Raw genomic sequence first — 22266 nt, forward strand, 5'->3', positions numbered from 1 at the left:
AAATGTGCATCACGGGTCACTTTTTAAAATACACTAGGTTTTCTATATGAATAATTTTTCTTTCCGCAACCACCAGTCCCTGTGCTCCATGGAAGAGTTCCGGAACCTGGACCGAGACATCGAGGGCTCGGCCAAACGCTGGAAGAAGTTTGTGGAGTCTGAGTGTCCAGAAAAAGAGAAATTCCCACAGGAATGGAAGAACAAAAGCTCTCTTCAGAGACTGTGCATGATGAGGGCCCTGAGGCCTGACCGCATGACGTACGCCGTCAGGTGAGAGCTGGAAGCATAGCTTGCCCTTTGCTCTGTGATCTGACCTGGTAAAGGTCTTAACCTTTGGCCTATAGTTTGAGTTGACAAGGCGTTAGTCTGTTACACAGCTCAGAAAGAACAATCGATGAGCCTCATTAGTAGCCCTGTCAACCAACGTCATTGTATCAAACTCAGATCCCATTTCTACCTGGTGTTAACATGCAATCTCTACTCGGATATCTTTTCTGGATATTACGTAAAACATACAAAAAGGAGATAAAGCAATGCCTGGATCTACTAATATGTTTTACTTAATATCTTAACGTTGGAGAACAAATATTAAAGCTGCGCTAATCCAAATGTTTATGGAACAAAAGACAGAATGACTGGATGTGTAACAGTGACCAATAATATAAATAAATAAAAAAAATCTATAATAATTCAGTATTCTAAAAATCCCCCTCAGCTCTCATTGTTTGGATTTTATGATCCCCGACTTTGCTCTTTTGGTTCACTCTCATTGATCTCATCAGCGCTGTATAGGGTAAGAAAATCCTGATGTTTGAAAGGCTAAAGGATTGAATGCACAGATGTTAGCGAGCCACTGCCAACACAGCCGTGACTAGGGTTTATATCTCTGTACTACTAAGATTCCCTCTCTTCAAGTTGTCCAGCATGTCGGTCAAAGATCATAAAAAAAGTGTTGAGGAGAACTGAGTCGTATTCTCCCCACAGAGACTTTGTAGAGGAGAAGCTGGGAAGCAAGTATGTGATTGGCAGATCACTGGACTTTGCCGTCTCCTTTGAAGAGTCGGCTCCAGCTACGCCCATGTTCTTCATCCTCTCTCCTGGAGTTGACCCTTTGAAGGATGTGGAGAAACATGGTAACGCTCTGCTTGTTTTATGTTTAATAAGCTGTACGACTGTGTTCTGGAGTTTTATTAGAGCATTCATATTACCAGTTTTTCTGTCATTTCTTTATGTCGTGGGAACGTGCAGGATTTGCATGGAATAGCCTACTGAAGGCAAGTACAGGCATTAGGGCTGGGTATCGTTAAAAAATATTCAATACTGGGTACCGATATCAATACCGTGATTTTGATACCAGTTCCTAAATGATACTTTTTTCGATACCAAATTTATAAAACATTAAGAAATTACAACATTACACATATGGCACAAATCTTTTTATTTATGTTTCAGCTCCTACTACTTGAGCCTGTAACGTAGAGTTTTTCCTGTGTGTCTCTACGACGTGTAACTAGGGCTGGGCGATATGGAGAAAATCAAATATTAGGATATTTTTGTCCAAATACCTCGATCGATACCGCAACAATATTGTAGTGTTGACTATCGGTGCTTTCACAAAATATTTACACAATGAGATTTTTGATAAATAATCATCAGTAATGTGGGTAAAGGCAAATAACCGAACAGTTACAACAGCCTAGTAAGTTCAGAAAATGACATCACTTTACTGTAATGCAGCCTTTAAAACCAGGAAAACACAACACTTATGCCATATTACGATATCCAAAATCTAAGACGATATCTAGTCTCATATCACGATATCGATATAATATTGATATATTGCCCAGCTCTACGTGTAACATTAGACAGCCAATCACAGACACTATTAGATCTTGGTAGAAGCATGCTGATTGGCTCACTGACGCTGATGCAATTTACTCCTTAGGTATTGAATGACATTTTTCGATGCTCGAGGCAATTCGGTCAGTGCCTAAAAAGTACTGATTTCAGTACCCAGCACTAACAGGCATACCTACATGCATGGTTTTCCGCTTTGATTCGTACTTCATATAATTATCAGTCATCCCAACACATCTGCTGTGTGTCTCTGCTGTGATATCCGCCATCACAGCCAATGCACAACAGGCTCTTGGTAGATTGAAGGGATTATGCTAAAGGTCACAAATATATGAGACGACACCACTGGTGTATTAGGGCCAGCAGAAAGTAAATGTCATTGGTTTTAGAGTTACTTTAAAACCCTGTTTGAATAATGTGGATGGCAGCAGGACATAGTGTTTTGATTTGTGACCACAAATTGAGCGTCAACGTCACTTCTGGCAGGCCAGGTAGTCAAGACGCTGCTAACGCTATTGGCCATCAACACGGTCTCATCAGCTGATCTGCTCCAGGTGAGCTGCATCAGCTGATCTGGATTAGCGCATCAGCTGGTCAACACCCCTCGCTGCTCAATGGCTACTCTCAAACAGGACGCCCTATTTAAAGCAGATTCAGTTTGCTCCTACCTGCTTGCTGCTCGCTTCTCTGCCGCCCACCACCTCCCCAGCTCCTCCTTGTCGTGTCTAACGTGGCATTTGCTTCTATGTCATCGTTGCTGCTCTGTTCATGTGGGGGAATAGTTCAGCTCACACAGTCCTAAACTGTGTGAGCGTTCCCTAATGCTGCTGCTGTCCTCTGACTCTCTGCTATTTCATGGTGCTCATGAAAGGTCAAAGGACTCCCTGAACAGAGCCATACCGCCAGAATTTAATTCAGAATTTATTAGCTGAAATGCAATTATTCAATAAAAATGTCCTAAATCATTTTTATTGTCATGTGTGTTCTTGACTTTATGGACCTGACAGAAATATGCCAAAACTGAAGCTTTTGTACTGACCTGGAACAGGGCGCCATCACGGCCTGACTCTTCTAAATCTGCCACCAAATAATTCAGTCTGTGGATATTTGAAGTCAGCTTTATGAAATATACAGATTGCAGGGATTGTATCAGTTTACTGGAACATTCATTTTCAGTGTTTTTTGCATTTAAGTAATTCATCATAATTCATTTACTGTTTTTGTCCAATTTGACTTTCTTTGATTTCTGGTTCTGCTTGAAAGTCTGTCTTAACCAAATAAATCCATGCCATAGATTTATTTCAACATGATGCAGCTGGTTTTATCCAGAATACACAGCAGCGAGCATTTGTGAGTATTTTAGATGCCTCATTTTTATAAAAACTTGGATCCCAGGCAGCAGCAGGTGGTGAAATCAACCATGGACAGACCTTCGGCCCACGTGAAATCCACCATCCTCTCCTAATATGATAAGAAGGAGCACTCCTACTGGAACTGCCTGTAAGGGGTGTGATTATGGATTATCAACACCCTCGGTTTGAGCGTAGTCAATCACATCAAAGCTTAAAGTAACCAATCAAACTGCTGCTGTAGAGAGAGCACAGTGATGATGAGGAGTAACCGCCACCACATTACACTGAAGCACAAAGAGCTGCTTTTCCATTATAGCTGTGACTATTGGCTTTCTCATTGGTATTAGGATTCAATTAGATTTCCATTAGATAGATGATGTGATTTTGTATGCTCTGCAGGGGACTAATATCCCTGAGACAAAACCTCACTGTCTGCCTGGTTTCAGGTTGGAGCTTTAATGACACAGACAGAAATAATAATGTGTTGTCTGAGTAAATTCTCAAGGTGGGCAAGGAAGGCCAAGTCATTGACCATCTGCTAATTATGATGCTAAACGCAGACTGTGACTTTTGAGAAAATCAGCTTATTTAATGTCTTTATGAGAATTAGATGGTAAGATACTAGCCTTGTTTTTTTTCAAGTATTTTAATGCACATTTTGAAGTATCACATTAGAAAAACTGTAGTCTTTATCAATGACGTGTCATTTCCGGCATTGACCCGGTGCTGCCGGGAATTCCGCCGGATGTCCCTCATTTTCGGTCCATTACCTTCCTCTTCCTTTGTGTTGGCATTCTAAACTGCGGTGGATTTGTGAGGACTATGGTTAACTGCTCCTCAGATCTCTGCAGGGTAAATCCAGACAGCTAGCTAGACTATCTGTCCAATCTGAGTTTTCTGTTGCATGACTAAAATAACTTTTGAACGTACACCCCTGGCGTGTTTCTAACTCTTTTCAGTTCAGTATGTTTATTAAGTTCAGTGCAATGCCTGAATAAGCACTGTTTAACAGTCACCAACCAGAGTTAGCTCATAATAATCCCTTTTGTGGCTTTCATAGTCTTTCACTGGGCTTTTAACCAGGAAGTACAAGTAACATATGCTAGCGCCGCTAGCTTGGCCATAAAGCTGAATATTCTGTAGCCTACGCTTATTAAAGCTAGGGCATTGTGTTAAATACTGGTTTGTAAATGTACTGACCCCCCTTAGCAGCCACAGTTTTAGCCTAGCTTATCACAGAGACTGGAAGCACATTATGGGGAAACCCCTGGCGTAATTCTAAACAACAACTCCAAGTGTGTAACACATGTAGAAACAGGAAAAAAAAAAAAAAAAGGACAAATATTTAGCTTACTCACTGAAGCCATGCTACATCTAAATAGTCCTGTTGTCATGATTGATGTGTGCACTGCCCAGGGACTCCTGACTGTGTATTGGTGGTGGGTTGGCTAGCTAGCTAACAAGGTAGCCTGCAACATGTAAATGAGACCGCTTTGTGTTTGATCAGGGCTAGCTCTTTACCACAGCTTCTAGTGCTCAGCTTGACTAAGCATGTCTCAGAGACACCGCTGTATCAAACTCATTGACAAAATAATAATTATATTAATCTTCTCATCTAAATTCCAAAATATCAGATTACAGTTTGAAGCTTATGTACAGTGGTATGCAAAAGTTTGGGCACCCCTGTAAATTTTCATGATTTTCCTTTATAAATCATTGGTTGTCTGGATAAGAAATTTCAGTTAAATATATCATATAGGAGACAAACAGTGATATTTGAGAAGTGAAATAAAGTTTATATGATTTATGGAAAGTGTGCAAGAATTATTTAAACTAAACTAGGCATGTGCATAAATTTAGGCACCACAAAAGAATAATTAACTCAATATTTTGTGCATCCTCCTTTTGCATAAATAACAGCCTCTAAACGCTTTCTATAGCTTCCAATTAGAGTCTGGATTCTGGCGGAAGGTATTTTGGACCATTCTTCTTTACAAAACATCTCCAGTTCAGTCAGGTTTGATGGTTTCCGAGCATGGACAGCCCGCTTTAAATCACACCACAATTTTCAATAATATTCAGGTCTGGGGACTGAGATGGCCATTCCAGAACGTTGTACTTGTTCCTCTGCATGAATGCCTTAGTAGAATTTGAGCAGTGTTTAGAGTCGTTGTCTTGTTGAAATATCCAGCCCCGGCGCAACTTCAACTTTGTCACTGATTCCTGGACATTGTTCTCCAGAATCTGCTGATATTGAGTGGAATCCATGCGACCCTCAACTTTAACAAGATTCCCAGTCCCTGCACTGGCCACACAGCCCCACAGCATGATGGACCAAAGTTTACTGTAGGTAGCAAGTGTTTTTCTTGGAATGCTGTGTTCTTTTTCCGCCATGCATAACGCCCCTTGTTTTGCCCAAATAACTCTATTTTAGTTTCATCAGTCCACAGCACCTTATTCCAAAATGAAGCTGGCTTGTCCAAATGTGCTTTAGCATACCTCTAGCGACACCGTTTGTGGCGTGTGCAGAGAAAAGGCTTTTTCCGCATTACTCGTCCATGCAGCATCTCCTTGTGTAAAGTGCGCTGAATAGTTGAACAGTGACACCACTGCAGCAAGATGATGTTGAAGGTCTTTGGAGCTGGTCTGTGGGTTGACTGTGACTGTTCTCACCATCCTGCGCCTCTGCTTATCTGAGATTTTTCTTGGTCTGCCACTTCGGGCCTTAACTAGAACTGTGACTCTGGTCTTCCAATTCCTCACAATGTTCCTCACAGTTGAAACTGAGAGCTTAAATCTCTGAGACAGCTTTCTGTATCTTTCCCCTAAACTATGATGTTGAACAATCTTTGTTTTCAGGTCATCTGAGAGTTGTTTTCAGGCTCCCATGTTGCCACTCTTCAGAGAAGATGCAAAGAGGAGAAATACTTACAATTGGCCTCCTTAAATACCCTTTCTCATGATTGGATTCACCTGTGTATGGAGGTCAAGGGTCACTGAGGCTACCAAACCAATTTTGAGTTCTAATAATTAGTGCTAAAGGTATTGAAATCAATAAAATGACAAGGGTGCCTAAATTTATGCACATGCCTAATTTAGTTTAAATAATTCTTGCACACTTTACATAAATCGTATGAACTTTATTTCACTTCTCAAATATCACTGTTTGTCTCCTATATGATATATTTAACTGAAATTTCTTATCCAGACAACCAATGATTTATAAAGGAAAATTATGAAAATTTACAGGGGTGCCCAAACTTTTGCATACCACTGTATTCAACAATGTGTTTGAAATGTTACTTCTGTGTTTTCTTTCAGGGAAGAGGCTGGGTTACACATTTGACGACAAGAACTTCCACAATGTTTCTTTGGGTCAGGGTCAGGAGGTTATAGCAGAACAGGCCCTCGATTTGGCAGCTAGGAACGGCCACTGGGTGATATTACAGGTACGGTATAACCATACACATATGCTGTACACAGACAGAAAGATCTCACGTATAATGCACAATAAATACTGCTGAGTATTTTATGCTTGCCACATAAATTCATTATTCACAGATAGACCACACATGGGAGAATATGCATATTAAGTAGATCCAATTAGAGTTATTTCGGGTGGAAGGGATTTGATTGTCTATTCAGTGTCCCATGCCCATCCACCTTGCACAAAAGTGCCAAATCATAAAAGAAATATGGTTGTGATACAAAATGGCATACAGACACAAAAATGGTTAATCAAACACATTTTGCAGAATGAACACAGGGTTCATTTTTGTGTCAAGGATTTTCTATTCAGTAGTGGTTTTAGGTGGCTTTTCCTTTATCTGTGCATGTTGTGAATGAGGTCTATTATCACATTGTTTTTCATTGCACACTCAATGGGATGTTTGCTTTCCTCCCAGGTTTGTCTGCATGGAAAAGAAAATTAAATTTTCTTCAGAAATTTCCTAACTGAAAGGGCATTATACAGTACAATCTCTATGTGGTGTCTGTTCTCTTATCTGGAGGGCAAGGCTGGCGTTTGCATTTTAAGTGGAAACCTCGATGGAATTCTAATGGGAAGTATCGACAGATATGAACCGTGACCGAGCACTGCAGGACACTCTTCTTTTCATTCTGTGTGAATGTTAGCTGGTAGAAAAAAAAGGAAAAAAGATTGGGTTGCCATCACTCTCTGCTCCAGACCCATTATAGCAAAGACAAGCAGTTGTTTAATTACCTTTTGCATAAGAATCTTGATCGATATGCTTAAAAAGGCCTTGTCCCCCTGGCAACAAACCTCCCACTCGCTTCATCATCAGCTGTCTGTTTGTCTGCCCGCTGAGAGCCACCCCCGGCACCGGCCGGGCAGGGAGAGGGAAATCTAGGCGAGGGGAGCTATCATATTCTTGTCTCTCTCCTGTTTTTACCAACAGTGTCTTCTCCTGATATAATGCTCCATCTTCTCTTTTCTATTGCCTTTCACACTCTCTCATTCCGCCACATAACTTTCATACTTTTCTCATACCCAACTATCCTCTTATCAATCCTCACGTGTACCCACCTTTATCTTCCCCTCCCCCACCTCATCTCACAGTCCACCTTTACTATCCCGCTGCCAGGCCCGGCTCCATCAGTGGAGAGCCAGTTCAATGGCAGGTTCCCCTGCGCTGACGGGTAATTATACTGCAGAACAGCAGCTTCTGCTCAGATGGGCTTTGGAGACAGAGATGCAGAAACTTTGAAAGAAGCCCATTGGGAGGGAGGAGGGGGAGAGATGGAGAGGCAATCAATCGCGCAGATTGGAGTTGAAAATCCCACATGGACCAGGCAGTGGGTCAATCAAGTGGCCTAAACCTTCTTTGCACATTTACTGCTAAAGCCACCCCATTTGCAGCCGGTGGCAGAAAGAAGTGCAGATACTGTAGCAGAGAAAGCAGGAGAGACAATTTGATGAAAATCCTCTCCCTCAATGTCCTTACTTCACTGTACTTTGGAATGCCAGTTTCAGACTACAGGATTTCATGAAGTGGGAACGTTGCAGTTATTTGGCATGCTCTGTAACCATTGGGCTACCAAGATTCTCCTTTTCTCAGTTTATAGGCTTTCTTAACACAAGACAGCAAATATCATACACACTGCTTTGGATGCCATTGTTTGTTTGCATTATTGATTCTGTGATTGGTCTGTAATGTCTCTGGCTGAGTCACGCCAAGAATGTATGACTCTATAATTGCCTAATCTGATGCAGTGACCATTGGTCTTGCATTGCCAGATCTATCTCCACAGCGCTGGGCAGTAAGCTCTGGCTACACCATACATTAAGAAAAAAACGCTCTGGCTTGTTTTGGTGGAACATACCGTATTAAAAGAAGTTAACTGTTCACACAATGCAGTAACGTGAGCTATTTAAATTAGTTGAATACATACCTCATTTGCTCTTACCAGTGTATCGCTGTGTGTACTTCGTCCACAGCAATCCCTGCCCATTGGTACCAAAACATTGTCATTTGCAGGATGGCTCTCGATCTATCGTTGCCAACGAATGTTTCTTGTGAACCGTATACGATGGAGAACTGGCCAGAAGAAATTGTTTTGTCTGTCTTTATCTTGCTCGGTTTAAGCTGCAAGCTACCCTCCCTCCCTTTGAATGCAGGGTTTTTACCTGGTCCTCAATTATCTTTTACACCATGTCTCTGTGTTTAACATTACCCTCACTAGCTGCAGATGATGGGCCATGCTTGGAAAATGGGGGCAAACATCCCTGCACATCCCTGTTAGAGAGGAAATGCCTTAAACATATATTCTTTGTAAGTCTTTACAATCTGGTCTGTCTATTTTCACGCCCCGCGGCTCATGGGAAAACAGACTTGAGTAGAGAGCGGAGAGCTGGAATATCAAGCATTGAGTTGAATGTTTGCGATTGCTCGTGGGGGCCGCGGCGCCTATGGAACGCAGCGCAGACATGCCTGGTGGAAAATAGGAGTTAATCTCCTATTTTCTTTTTGTTCCCCTGTACTTGTGTAAAGTGTTGTTGGGTTTCATGAAAGGCACTATATAAATCTAAGTTATTGTTGTTATTATTATTATTATTATTATTATTATTATTATTATTATTACGTTAGCTAACTAGCCAGTTGGCTTTTAAATAAATTTAATTAAATCATTTAAACACTCTTCAATAGTGAAACTGAAACACTGGATAGGAAGCGGGTGGTGAAGTGAAAATTTTAACATACAATTTCAGATTTTTGTTCTGCAAGTTCTCACATCGTATTCTACAAGTGCTCACGTCAGGTCTACAAGCTCTAGCATTTTGCATCATATTTACCTTCATACAGTCCTGCGGTGTGATGCAGTCCTGTTTGTCCCTCAGTCCTGTTTGTCCCTCAGTGGTGTTGGTTGTCTTCCTCTATCAGTCTGGAGTCTGACTGCTCCTCCCCTGCAGGGCCGCCTCTTCAGTGCTGGAGCCCAGCTGTGCAGCTGTCTTCAGCGCTGCTCCTTGATGAATGTGTTTTTGCGTGTGCGAAAGAGAAATATTGTGTGCGCGCACCAGCCTGTGTTGGTATTTGCTTGTTTAGGAGCCAGCGTATGTGTGCACGGGCACTGTGACAGGCAGTCCAATGTGCCATTGTGCTTTCCCTCAGGTTGTGTTTGATAGCAATGCATCAAAGACCTTGCCAGTTGTGTCTTCTAATGGGTTTTAGATTCAACTTTTATATTATTATGTAAATAGGTGGCTGTTTGATGTAGTATCAGCGCAGTCATCACAGGGGCTGGAAGGCCCTTATCAAGAAGACATTGAGGGAACAAAAAATGTTGCACCTGAAAGTTAATTAAAAAGCCATAAAAAAAGTGGCTGCTCCTCTGTCTTGTTTGTTTGTCTGTTGGCCTGCTGGTCTCTCTCTCTCTCTCTTTTTTTTTTTTTTTTTTTTTTTTTTTTTTTTTTTTTTTTTTTTTTTTTTTTTTTTTTTTTTTTTTTTTTTTTTTTTTTTTCTCTCTCTCTCTCTCTCTCTCTCTCTCTCTCTCCCTCTCTCTCTCTCTCTCTCTCTCTCTCTCTCTCTCTCTCTCTCTCTCTCTCTCTCTCTCTCTCTGTTCCTCCCGCTCTTCTCCCCCTGCAGCCAGAGGATGAATGGTTTCATTACAGTGACAAGTTCTGAGGCAGTCTCTGACTTCCTCTGTTGGCTCTCTTTATTGCCAAGCTATTTACATGCCAAGAGGAAGGGTTGTACTGGCTTGATGAAAAAGCGCTTGAATTTAGACTTTTAATTTGTATACCATTCATTATTCTCAAGAGGCAAACTAACTTATCCCCGTCTCAGCTTCAAGCTCCTCCTGGACTTTCTCTCTCACAGAATGTAAAACTTTTTTCTATTGTTTCTTTTTTTCTTTTTCAACGACTCTCCCAAAAATTGACGTTCCTCTCCCTGTCATGTCCCGTCTTTCGGAAAGAGGGCTAACTTCAGCCATCATAAGGAAGATTAAATATGGAGAGCAAAGGGAAATGAGAAAGTAAAGAGGCTTATGAATTAATGACTGGAGTTATTAGTGCTGTAATTAGATTTAGGGAATGGGCAGTGCTGCATGGTAAGATGTGGGGGGCTTGGCTGACTCCTTATCATTCACAGGATATCCTGTAAGTGTCAGGACAGTTGAGATGGAAAATTGAGCTCAACCATGCTTGTGTGATAGTACAAGTCAGCTCCACTGCTTGCACCACACTGAGAGATGAATATGCAGAAAAGTCCGGCTGAAGTTACACCGGAGAAAGCTTGCTTAATGTCAGCAACCTAGAAATGGGTTTCAAGTGCTATGTACCATATAATTTGGTGCCACATCAAAGTCACAGTGCAGAGAGGAGAATATGCAACATTTTAATTGCTCCTTTTTGCTAGTTGTCATTGCAAACATAAATCATATGGGCAATTCCAGCATCAAGTACCAAATTAAGCTATTATGTACTATCCATTAAAGCACAGACCTTCACAGATATCCAACAGAAAACATCATCTAGGTGTAGATTAGGCTTTCTACCCTCACAGAGGAGAATTAACAACAAGCCTGCTGCCTACCAATATCATGCAATGTTCCTTCTTAACCCTATACTTGCTGATTCTGCTGCTTGTAGAACATCCACTTGGTGGCTCGCTGGCTGGGTACTTTAGAGAAACTTCTGGAGCAGCACGCAGAGGGAAGCCATCGCAACTTCAGGGTGTTTGTCAGTGCTGAGCCCTCGTCCACCCCTGAGGGCCACATCATCCCGCAGGGCATCCTGGAGAACTCCATCAAGATCACCAATGAGCCGCCTACTGGCATGCACGCCAACCTGCACAAGGCCCTGGACAACTTCAACCAGGTACCCAGAGGCATTTCTGCACGTCATCTGATAAGAACTGAAACCATTTACTCACAAAGAAAATCCATCAATGATGTCAGATACATACTTTAACATGCTGCCTACAAGTTGTTCGTAATTATATTCCAATGTATGTATTTCAATATAGCACTCTGAAAGGGGCTTTTTGATTTGAAAGGTCCCATCAAATGATGTCATTACTTCCTTAACATGAGTATTTCCTGTGTGAAATCATACAATTTAATTTGATAGAACGCTTTGAAAGGAGACAGTTCAGGGATAATATTTCAGTTATTCCCACTAGTGTACAAAAGATTAGGTCACAACTGAAGACGCAAGAAGTGACTCCAGTAACAGTTAAAGAGCCCATTTCATGGTATCTTTAGTATATCAGGGCTACGGATACTTCGTGTTGATACATGCTGCCTTCCTCTGAAGGACTGTTGCCATGAGTGGCAGCTGAGACAACACATGCCAATTTTCACTCCGGATTTCTCATCAAGTTGCCAATTTGCAGAAAAGTAGGAGCCGGCAGATGGGGAGAGTCACCTTTCACTCACCCTGGAATTGCCTCTGACCCATGGAGGACAGATGTGAACGTAACGTAGCACATGCTAACACCAAACGTTTGTGCGGTTCCATTCTGCATGGAGACGTTGGTGCGTTACTGAGAGCACAACCAAGTCTATCTGCTACTTTTTGTTTGTTAGTGGAGAGACAATATCATGCTGCTGCCTCTATAGCTGGAATGGATCTGTGTGCTGCAGTGGCCTCTCCCTTTCTCTACCTTATCAGTTCTCCTCTCTATCTAAGCCTTACCATTACCACAGTGCTTCGCTGCCAATGCATCTTCCTCCGCACCATTACCTGAGTGCTCGGGTTTCTTCCCAGTCCATTTCCATGATCCTTAGTTCGCTGATGTCTATCTGCCTGATAAGTGCTACGTGCTTGTGAGTCCTGCCTTGTGCAGACCCATAGCGACGTCCACTGAGGTAAGGATGGGGGAATATTCCTGAATCGTGTGCACTCAGTGAAAGCTAATCAATGTTAGGCTAACTCTCTGTAATAGCCCACCCGTGTGGCTAAAGCCAGCGCTAAGCCAGAGAAATGACTGACGCGTATAGCTCTGCTGCCTATTTCCCCCCCAGAAGCCTCTGAGATGGAGTCTGGGCGTGCTAAAGTTAACGTCAGGCACAATGCTTTAGCTTTTTGCTGAGATAACACTTGAATAATACTGTTGTGAAAAAAGCTCTTATGGATTTGCAATTCAGTTTGCTGAAACTGATCGATTCAGTTTATCCGTCAAATGTTCTAGTTATTCAGACTCACACATACCCTGATGCTAATCTTGGACCTCTGTCAGTTCAGACATATTGAGGTGTGTTTTCAGTGCATGGGCATGCCTGTGTGTGTTTTTGTGTCCTCGCTGCAGTCTCACTGGATGTTGTTTCTCTCCAGTCCACAGGTCATGAATAGGGAGGCTATGCATCTCTTTCAGCTGTGTTGAGCAGAGGAGTCCCGTGCAGAATATTAACTAAATCTCTGTGTGTGTGTGTGTGTGTGTGTGTGTGTGTGTGTGTGTGTGTGTGTGTGTGTGTGTGTGTGTGTGTGTGTGTGTGTGTGTGTGTGTGTGTGTGTGTGTGTGTGTGTGTGTGTGCGGTAGGAGTCAGCTCCCCAGGGCACTGCAGCAGGGGAAGTTAAAGGGCCTTCAGTGTAGCACTCGCCATGACACATGCAGGAATAAAGAGAATTTAGTCTTCCTATTTCCATAGGGGTTATTGGCATGCTTATTTAACTATCTCTCCCCCCAAGGATTACAATGACATTTACGTCCAGTTTTTTTTATTTGCTTGTCTGGAATAATGAGCCCAGGAGACAGTTGGAGGCTGAAAGCGCTTGACAAGTTGTGACAATTAAAAGGGAATCTCATTGTTGGGTTTATTGCTATCTAGTCATTGTCATTGTCTGTCTGTTAGTGTGCGGCACGGCTGGGGACTTGACAAAATAAAACAGATCACAGCGCTGCCTGCCACAACTTTTGCAACACACCGCCGTGGCTCAGTTAATGCGGCTGCACAGTTCAGGAGGCTCTTTGCTTTGTTGTTTTCCAGGACACGCTGGAGATGTGTGCGCGCGAGAATGAGTTTAAGAGCATTTTGTTTGCCCTGTGCTACTTCCATGCGGTGGTGGCAGAGAGGAGGAAGTTTGGTCCTCAGGGTTGGAACAGATCATACCCCTTTAACACTGGAGACCTCACCATTTCTATCAACGTCCTCTACAACTACCTGGAGGCCAATCCTAAGGTACATGTGTTTCTCTTTTACTTTAATTCCTTTGCAAAGGATTACAAAAAACACCGTTTGTAATCTTAATTGGAAATCTAAACACATGTGACCTTAGCTAAACAACACAAAGCCACCATCTCCCCTGTCTCTTATCCCAGGTGCCATATGATGACCTGCGCTACTTGTTCGGTGAGATCATGTATGGGGGTCACATCACGGATGACTGGGACCGCCGTCTGTGTCGGACCTACCTGGAAGAATTTATCAAGCCCGAGATGATGGAGGGAGAGCTGCACCTAGCACCTGGCTTCCCCTTGCCTGGAAACATGGACTACAACAGCTACCACCAGGTGAGGTGCACTCAGATCAGGCAAATCCTAGCCTTTCATTACATAGAAAGGAAATTAAAATTCTTTAAGCTACAAAAAGTTTTTTAAAAAGTTAAAGAATACTCGGTTAAAGTACTAGATTAAAACAGGAATGTAATTGATATCAGATACAACAGAAAAGAAAAAGAAAAATTGATAAAAGGTGAATTCAGGCAGTAACTACAATATAACCCATAGTTACAATGTTAGAAAGGATTACAGCAGTAGGTGTTTCCCCCCAAGGGGCTTCTATGTGGCCTCCACCAAAATTAATGGTGGTTTAATATTGCTAAAATTGAATCACTATAATTGAGAGGTTTTTTTTACCATCACTATTCCCCATGTACAGTGTAGAGTTTTACAATTCAATGCTAAATCAATAATAATAAAACTCTTCCCATATGGGTGCCTGGGACATAACAGCTTGTAGTTTGTTGTATAAATGTTTCTGTGAGGTGGAGCAGCTCTGTGGGTGGAAAGAGTGTGCCTGTAAGTCTAACTGGCAAACTCTTACAAAGTCATCTAACAGGGAAAGATGAAATAACAATAAGTGGAACGAGATGAGTCATGGAACACACATAATATTGATGTAGATGCAGCACAAAATGCTGTAGATTTTGAGCTTGCAGCTATGTGACTCTATGGAAGGTGGGTCAGCCTATCCCAGTATGCCTTAGGACAAACAACACCAGTCCATTACAGCGCTATCATTTATGTAGACAATTCTCATTGTTTTGGTTTGACAGACCGCAACTTTAATCTTTAAGTTTCGTCTCACTGCTCGTATCAACCCATCTAGAGCCGCAGGCAGCTGCTTTCAGCGCTAAATCCACTCTGATGACCCTACTGTCAGGTGCTCTGTACTCTACCTGCTGAGGTACTCTGTACTGTACCTGCTCAGGTACTCTGTATTGTACCTGCTCAGGTACTCTGTACTCTACCTGCTCGGGTACTCTGTACTTTACTTGCTCGGCTACTCTGTTCTCTACCTGCCTATGTACTCTGTACTCTACCTGCTCACGTACTCTGTACTCTACCTGCCTATGTACTCTGTACTTTACCTACTCAGGTACTCTGTACTCTACCTGCACAGGTAGTCTGTACTCTACCTGCTCAGGTACTCTGTACTCTACCTGCCTATGTACTCTGTACTCTACCTGCTCACTTACTCTGTACTCTACCTGCCTATGTACTCTGTACTCTACCTGCTCACGTACTCTGTACTCTACCTGCCTATGTACTCTGTACTTTACCTACTCAGGTACTCTGTACTCTACCTGCACAGGTAGTCTGTACTCTACCTGCTCAGGTACTCTGTACTCTACCTGCCTATGTACTCTGTACTCTACCTGCACAGGTAGTCTGTACTCTACCTGCTCAGGTACTCTGTACTTTACCTGCTCAGGTACTCTGTACTCTACCTGCTCAGGTATCTTATTAGTTGACATTTTATATAACCCTGCTCTGCCCAACAAGAAGCAGTGCTAACTGTAGTTACTGTAAAAAATCTCAAGATCCTCTTATCTGCTTATTCTGGAGTTTTCAACCGCAGTGCCATCTCCATGACAACTGAGCAACCTCCATTTGCTGATGAAGACCATATATATATGTACCATATATTAAACAATTTAGTAAGAGGACCTTGACTTAATATTGTTTAGTTAATTGCTTCTGTATTTCCGAAGTCAAGAATGAACTTTAAAGCTCAATGCCAATAGTTCTTTCCTCTTCTTATCAATTATGCCATGAATGGAGCTAGCCACTGCACAACCCCCTCCCCTAGTCACTCCACCCTATCCCCAAACAAGATCTTCACTATAATAAACCATATATTACATTCTATAACAGTGTTTTGTAACAGTGCCTATGTTTTGTCAAATTCTTGCTTCCTACAATCTCTGCACATTCATGAGCTTGAGCTCCTGGCAACATCAGGTTACTGCTTCGCCTCACCTTGTCCATCAGATATTGTTATTTATCAGTTAACACAAAGCTTGATTAAATGCTACCTGAGGTAAACAGAAGTGACGTGGTGGCTGGCATTCCGGTGTGTGCGCCAGTGTGTGTCTGTGCGTGTCGGCCCACTCCCGTGAAGCACCGACGTGCAGAGAAACAGAAGAAAGTAGCTGCAGCTTGACCTAAATGAAGACTGAAAATTGACAACTATTTTGGTACAAACATTTACTCGTCATGTGGCGGATAGTCCTCTGAAATGAACTCGCCAAGCGGAAAATTTGCCCGCATTCGGCGACTGGCGAGTGTTAGTTTCGGATCCTGCACGAGACCATGGAATGTTAATGTAAGTTACTCAGCAACAGGTGAAAATGGGGGCAAGGTTGCGCGAATAAAGTTAAAATGAATTTCACTTTTTTTTATGTGGAATATATAGCATCATTATATAATTTTGTCATTCTTTCAGGGGGGGCGGGCCCGGGAAACACTGTCAGATGTTATGTATAATTCTCGGAGATGAATAAAGAAGCAAGGCCAGACATTCTGTGGTCGTTTCACTTTTGAATTCGGAGTGTTTTTTGTTTTTTTTAACACTTCATTTCCTGACAGCTGCAACCAGTTTTACTGGTGTCCCTTAAGAAAAACTGCCAACTGCCAACATTTCCATGAATAACAGTGGTTCAGAAAAAGTGATCTTGCAGACAGTCCAGATTTCCCGCATGAGGTCCCCGGGGAGGCAGAGGGAGTGGGGTGTACCACTTGTTTTCAATTTCCCCCAAATTCGGGCACTCGACGGTCACATCCTGGCTGTCATAGTGGCTCCGGTGGGAAGCACTGGAGCGTTTTACATTTGGCTGTCACCACACAGCCAAGCCGAGGGCAGAGTGGCTCAGATTTTGGCCGAAGAACAGGGACCGTAAAGGCCTGTGGGTCCCCGGGGGTCTGTTAGGCCATCGCCTCCCTCACAACCATCCGAAACAAACTTACAGTATATTTAGGAGAGGAGAGGGGTGGGAGGGGCACCAAGAAGGAAGGTGACTCAGCAGTTTTACTCCTCTTTCAACAATATACAGGTGTATGCAATCGGCAAACGTTAGCCAGCAGGTACAGAGGAGATCAAACCAGCTGACTACAAAGTGTTTCTGTATTAAAAGCCAATCTATTTTCCATCAAAACTTTAATCAGGACATTATGATTAAAGGGATTTTTGTATAATGTAAGTGCCCCACAAAAAGCAGCCTTTTTCAGTTGAGCTTCCACTTTCATCTGCACTAACTTAAAAGCATATTGAAATTCATTATGGACTAGCAGATGGGAAATGCCACATTTCCTTCTTGTTGTGGTCATTAACAGTCTGTCAATTGATCCTGAGTGTTTGTTTCTCACCCAGAACTATCTCATCATGTATACACTTCCATTCTTGTCCTTTGTCAGCAGTACTAAAAAACATCTGAGAGAGAAAAAGACTACTCTTCTGCCACAAAGTAATTTAGTTGCCAAACTGTATGCTTTCAAAAAAATAATTAGGATTAGTGTTAAAAAAATGTAAAAAAAAAAAAAAGTATGTTGTTGTCATTTTCAGGCTTCACAACATTTCAAGTTACAAGTTCTGAATTTGAGGTTCACACAGAAATCCATAAAGTGTAGGTGAGGATTGATTTTGATGACACGAGAGTTCTGACATGGGTTTTCTTCTGCTCCAGTACATTGATCACACCCTTCCTGCCGAGTCGCCCTACCTGTATGGCCTTCATCCCAACGCAGAGATCGGCTTCCTCACACAAACTTCGGAGAAGCTTTTCCGCACGGTGCTGGAGATGCAGCCCAGGGACGGAGGAGTCGGAGAGGGTGGTGGGACCACGCGTGAGGAAAAGGTTAGTGTTTATTGGATACTACATGTCCAAAAGTATGCAGACAACCAAACATGAGTGATTGTTGAACATCTCACTCCAAATCCATGTGCATAAATCTGCTGCTGTTGCAGCCAGTGTTACCGCTAAGGGTGTGAATGTTATGACACACCCACTCACAGGTCAGTGAGGTTTCGGGGGTAAAATGGTGGCATTTGAACTAAAGTTATGATTCTGATGTGATATTCACCCCTCACACCGCCACAGATACGTAAACCAAAGGCTTTCACCAAGCCGACGGTCTCTCTAAACTCTGGGCTGAGCACCAAATCCTAAATGTATGCTGACAACAGGTGACATTCTCTGTAGCTGCTGCATACTGAATAGAAAATAAATTGCAGACCAACTGTTTGGGGCCTCTGGCAGCACCCAGGGTGATTTTACAGAGGATGGCGTTTTCTGGTTCAGTACTCCTCTGAAATCAAGCTTATTTGAGTGTAAAAGCTTAAACAAATGTTCTGTCAGAGAGAGTGCAGCCTTGTGCACTCCCTCAATGGAGCAAGTGTCACTTTTTTAATATCATGAATAAGGGTCTTGGTTGTAGTGTTAGCTTTGTTAAAAAGTCATTCCTGCTTACTGTTGCCTGAAACAAGCTGCACAATGCGAGTTATGTATCAGGCTTTCTTTTACTTCTCTTACCATCGGATTGATTTCTTTTCTGAACCTTATTTTTAATAAAGGCAATTATGCTTGTGAATGTATTTTTTTCAGTGTAAATTACTGGTGATAAGGTTACATTTACATTTCAGTCCCCTCTCATCCTGAAAACCTCCCCAACAGTTCCTCTATATCTCTGCACTGTGAACATCACACTGTCCTTTTGAATGCACTGCAGTTTAAAATAACGCCAATAAACAACTTTGGCCAATGGCTGATGTTTTACTGTGATTTTCATCTTTAAAAATCACTAAATGACACCAGCGGAGCAGACAAGTCTTAAAGTATGTTGCTAGCATTAGTTCCTAGAAAATGTTATGTGTGTTATTTGTGTATGAATGTTTCAGCACTAATGATACAAGGAAATGTCAGACTTGAACCCATGATGCCATGATTACAAGCTAACAGAGTTCATCTACAGTGGTTTGGTTCATTTTTGTTTCACACATCTTTATTATATGTTTAATGCAGAACAGCAAAAACATAATAGAACAACATCAAGGTTAAAGCGCCCATATTATGCTCATTTTCAGGTTCATAACTGTATTTTAAGGTTGTACCAGAATAGGTTTACATGGTTTAATTTTCAAAAAACACCATATTTTTGTTGTACTGCACAGCTCTCTCTCACTGCTGCAGATCCTCTTTTCACCTGGTCTCTGTTTTAGCTACAGAGTGAGACCTCTTTTCATCTTCTCCTTCTGTACTATCTTTGATTGCACTCGCACATGTGCAGTAGCTCAGATGTAGATCATGTCAGCTAGCTAACTCTAGAGACAGTAAAAGAAAGGTTGTTTCTCCAACTTCGGTCAGTTACAAGGCAGGATTAGCTGGGAGACTTCTTCTAAATGAGGGCGCACATGTAAGTAGTTCTTTTGTAGAATATAGTGAACTTGTGTGTGTTGTAGCAGTGCTTTGCTATTGAGAACGAGGTAGCATGCTAGTGTTAGCGTGCTAACGCTAAGAGCTAACTGTTGTGGTTAGCCAGCTCGTTTCAGATTGTGACGTCACAATCCGGGCCGATTTTGAACAGCTCACCAGGAGACTGAAGGCAGGACACATTCAGAAACCGTAGGCTATCTCACTCAAAACAGCATGGATGGATTTTTTTCAAAGTTTGTATGTGTGTGGGACACAAAATAACACCCCAAATCCCAGAAAAAGTGTTTTTTTTTTCATAATATGGGCACTTTAATGGTATTTTTGGAATCATGCTGAAATGTGATTTTTTTTTTTTTAAATAACACACCATTTGACACAGTTCGCCTAGTCTAGCATTAGTTTGTATGGCAAGACTGACATACTGTATATCAGAGAGCCTGCTGTCACCAGAGACGGTTTCTGTCACTGGTCTTATTTTACATCCATGACCTTCACAGCATTAAATAAAGGCAGAGCGCAGCAGAGCTCTATACCCGGCCGGCAGCTGCTTCTATCGGCCAGGTTCAAGATGCAAGTTTGGCCGCACTGCTCACTCTGTTCCTCCTGCTAACGTTCCAATAGCAACACTGTCTCAAATAACGTATAGTGACTATTTATTTTCCAACCTCATGCAAACACCCTTTGTTCAAAAGTATTATCACTGTACATTTAAACACTATATGTGGTGCTCTGTGAACATCGCACGAACAATCAGTTCATAAACAGACTTGACTTGGTCTCATTAGCTCTGAGTCAGATTTAAGCTTCATCCTGGTTCAGTTTGTTTGGTTTATTTAAGACTTTTCACAATAAGTTTCCATGGTAACCACTAAATTTGTGTGCCTGCGTGTGATGACAGCCATGCTTACCAACGAGGCTCACTTTGTATTCTGCATGCCCAGTAGCTGCCAAACCAAGATCAGATATTTGAACTGAAAAATCCATAGATATGATGACCTCATATCCTTTGTTGGGCACCTAATCCGTTGATTGATCGCTAATGCTGGCTGCCTTGGGAAAATGTTGACACGGGCATTAGCTTTCATCACTTACCCACAAAAATATGATGTGGGCATTGATTTTCTGGAGGGATTAGACTGTTATTGAAAACAAAGAGCTGCCTTGCAAAATATATCTTCATGAATATTTATGAAACTGTCTATTTCAAACTGTAACGCTTTCTCAGGCTGTCAGCGTTGGCACTACTGAGTTCATCTGACACAGATAACCCCAATCTCTCGTGAGTCTTTGATTTCATGGAGCATTCTCTCCTCTTCTGGGTCTTACCTGAGTATCTTCGTAACAGTAAGATGAATTAAACAAATCCCTCGCTCCCACACTATCAGGTGCGTGTGGTGCTGGAGGAGATCTTGGAGAAGCTCCCGGAGGAGTTCAACATGGCCGAGCTGCTGGCGAAGGCGGAGGAGAGGACTCCATACCAGGTGGTGGCGCTGCAGGAGTGTGAGCGCATGAACCTGCTCACACAGGAGATGAGACGCTCCCTGAGCGAGCTCAGCCTGGGACTCAAGGTGAGAACAGGGGATGGTGATGGTGACTGGTATGATCACCAGCAGGGCTGCAAGATAGGAGGAAAATATGCAACATGCGATAACGTTGTTGAATATTGCAATAACAATATTACTTGCGATAAATAAACAGATATTAAAGTGTTCTCGGTTCTGCTGCTTTCAGTATTCTGCTGAAATACAACAAACTTGCTTGTTGAATTTAAAACAAATTAAAGGTCCAGTGTGTAACGTGTTTACTTGTTCATTATCAAAATCTGTGTTCACAAACTTGTCCTTTTTAATGAATATTTACCACCACCATCACTTCCAAGTATTCCTTTTGGATTGAAATTTTACATTTGCATTTGCATGAACTGGGGGAGACGCTCCAAGCGTGAAGGATACTGTAGCTGTAATACGTACTTTGAACTGCGTGGCGCGAGAGAGTTGATGATATATGCTCTCAACGCTAGGTGGGAGAAATTCCTACACATTGGACCTTTTTAAAGCGAATTATTTCCATTTTTCTTTTATTGAACATAAAAGGCAGCACTTAAAAAAGAGACAGTTACATTTTAAAGTGCCATTTTCTACTGATATTTTCTTCTTTCAACCATCTAAAAAATCAGTTTTGCGTCTTTCGCGATGTGTTTATTGCACCAGTTGATATTGCGATGACGATTTAAAGAAAAGATAGGCCTATATTGTGCAGCCATAATCACCATGGTAACTGCATGGACTGTGTTGGTAACCACTGTGACCACACTGACATGGCTGACAATAGCTTTTTTTTAGACCGAATGGGTCTTATTTCCTATTTTGTTAAGGATGCTCTAAGACAGATCAGATCCTCAATGAGCCTGCTCATCCTCTACATCACAAATTCATGAAGCAGCAGCAGGTCAAACGGGCCATTTCTGCAGCAGAAAATCAGAACTACGAAGTTCAGCGAATGATTTGTGCCTACAGCTATAAGAACAATGAACGACTGAAAGTGTCTTTGCACAATAATGCAACTCTCTGGCACTTTACCTTTTCTTTTATCACTGTGATTATTGCCCTTTAGATAGTCTTTTTTAGTGTTAGTTATGAATTGCTTTATTGTTCTAGTGTTTTA

At 42.1% G+C, this 22266-nt stretch overlaps 1 protein-coding gene across 1 annotated transcript in view; it reads left to right on the forward strand.

Moving 5' to 3' along the window:
* Nucleotides 1–22266, forward strand: part of dnah9 (dynein, axonemal, heavy chain 9) — a 156217-nt gene that overhangs the window by 127988 nt on the left and 5963 nt on the right. The window contains 8 exon segments of the mRNA XM_039787828.1: nucleotides 77–270; nucleotides 985–1133; nucleotides 6531–6658; nucleotides 11320–11547; nucleotides 13659–13850; nucleotides 13991–14182; nucleotides 17857–18027; nucleotides 20988–21170. Of these exon segments, the coding sequence (XP_039643762.1) occupies nucleotides 77–270; nucleotides 985–1133; nucleotides 6531–6658; nucleotides 11320–11547; nucleotides 13659–13850; nucleotides 13991–14182; nucleotides 17857–18027; nucleotides 20988–21170 (1437 nt within the window).

This window comes from Perca fluviatilis, chromosome 21, assembly GCF_010015445.1.
Source record: "Perca fluviatilis chromosome 21, GENO_Pfluv_1.0, whole genome shotgun sequence".
NCBI classification, from domain to species: Eukaryota; Metazoa; Chordata; class Actinopteri; order Perciformes; family Percidae; genus Perca; species Perca fluviatilis.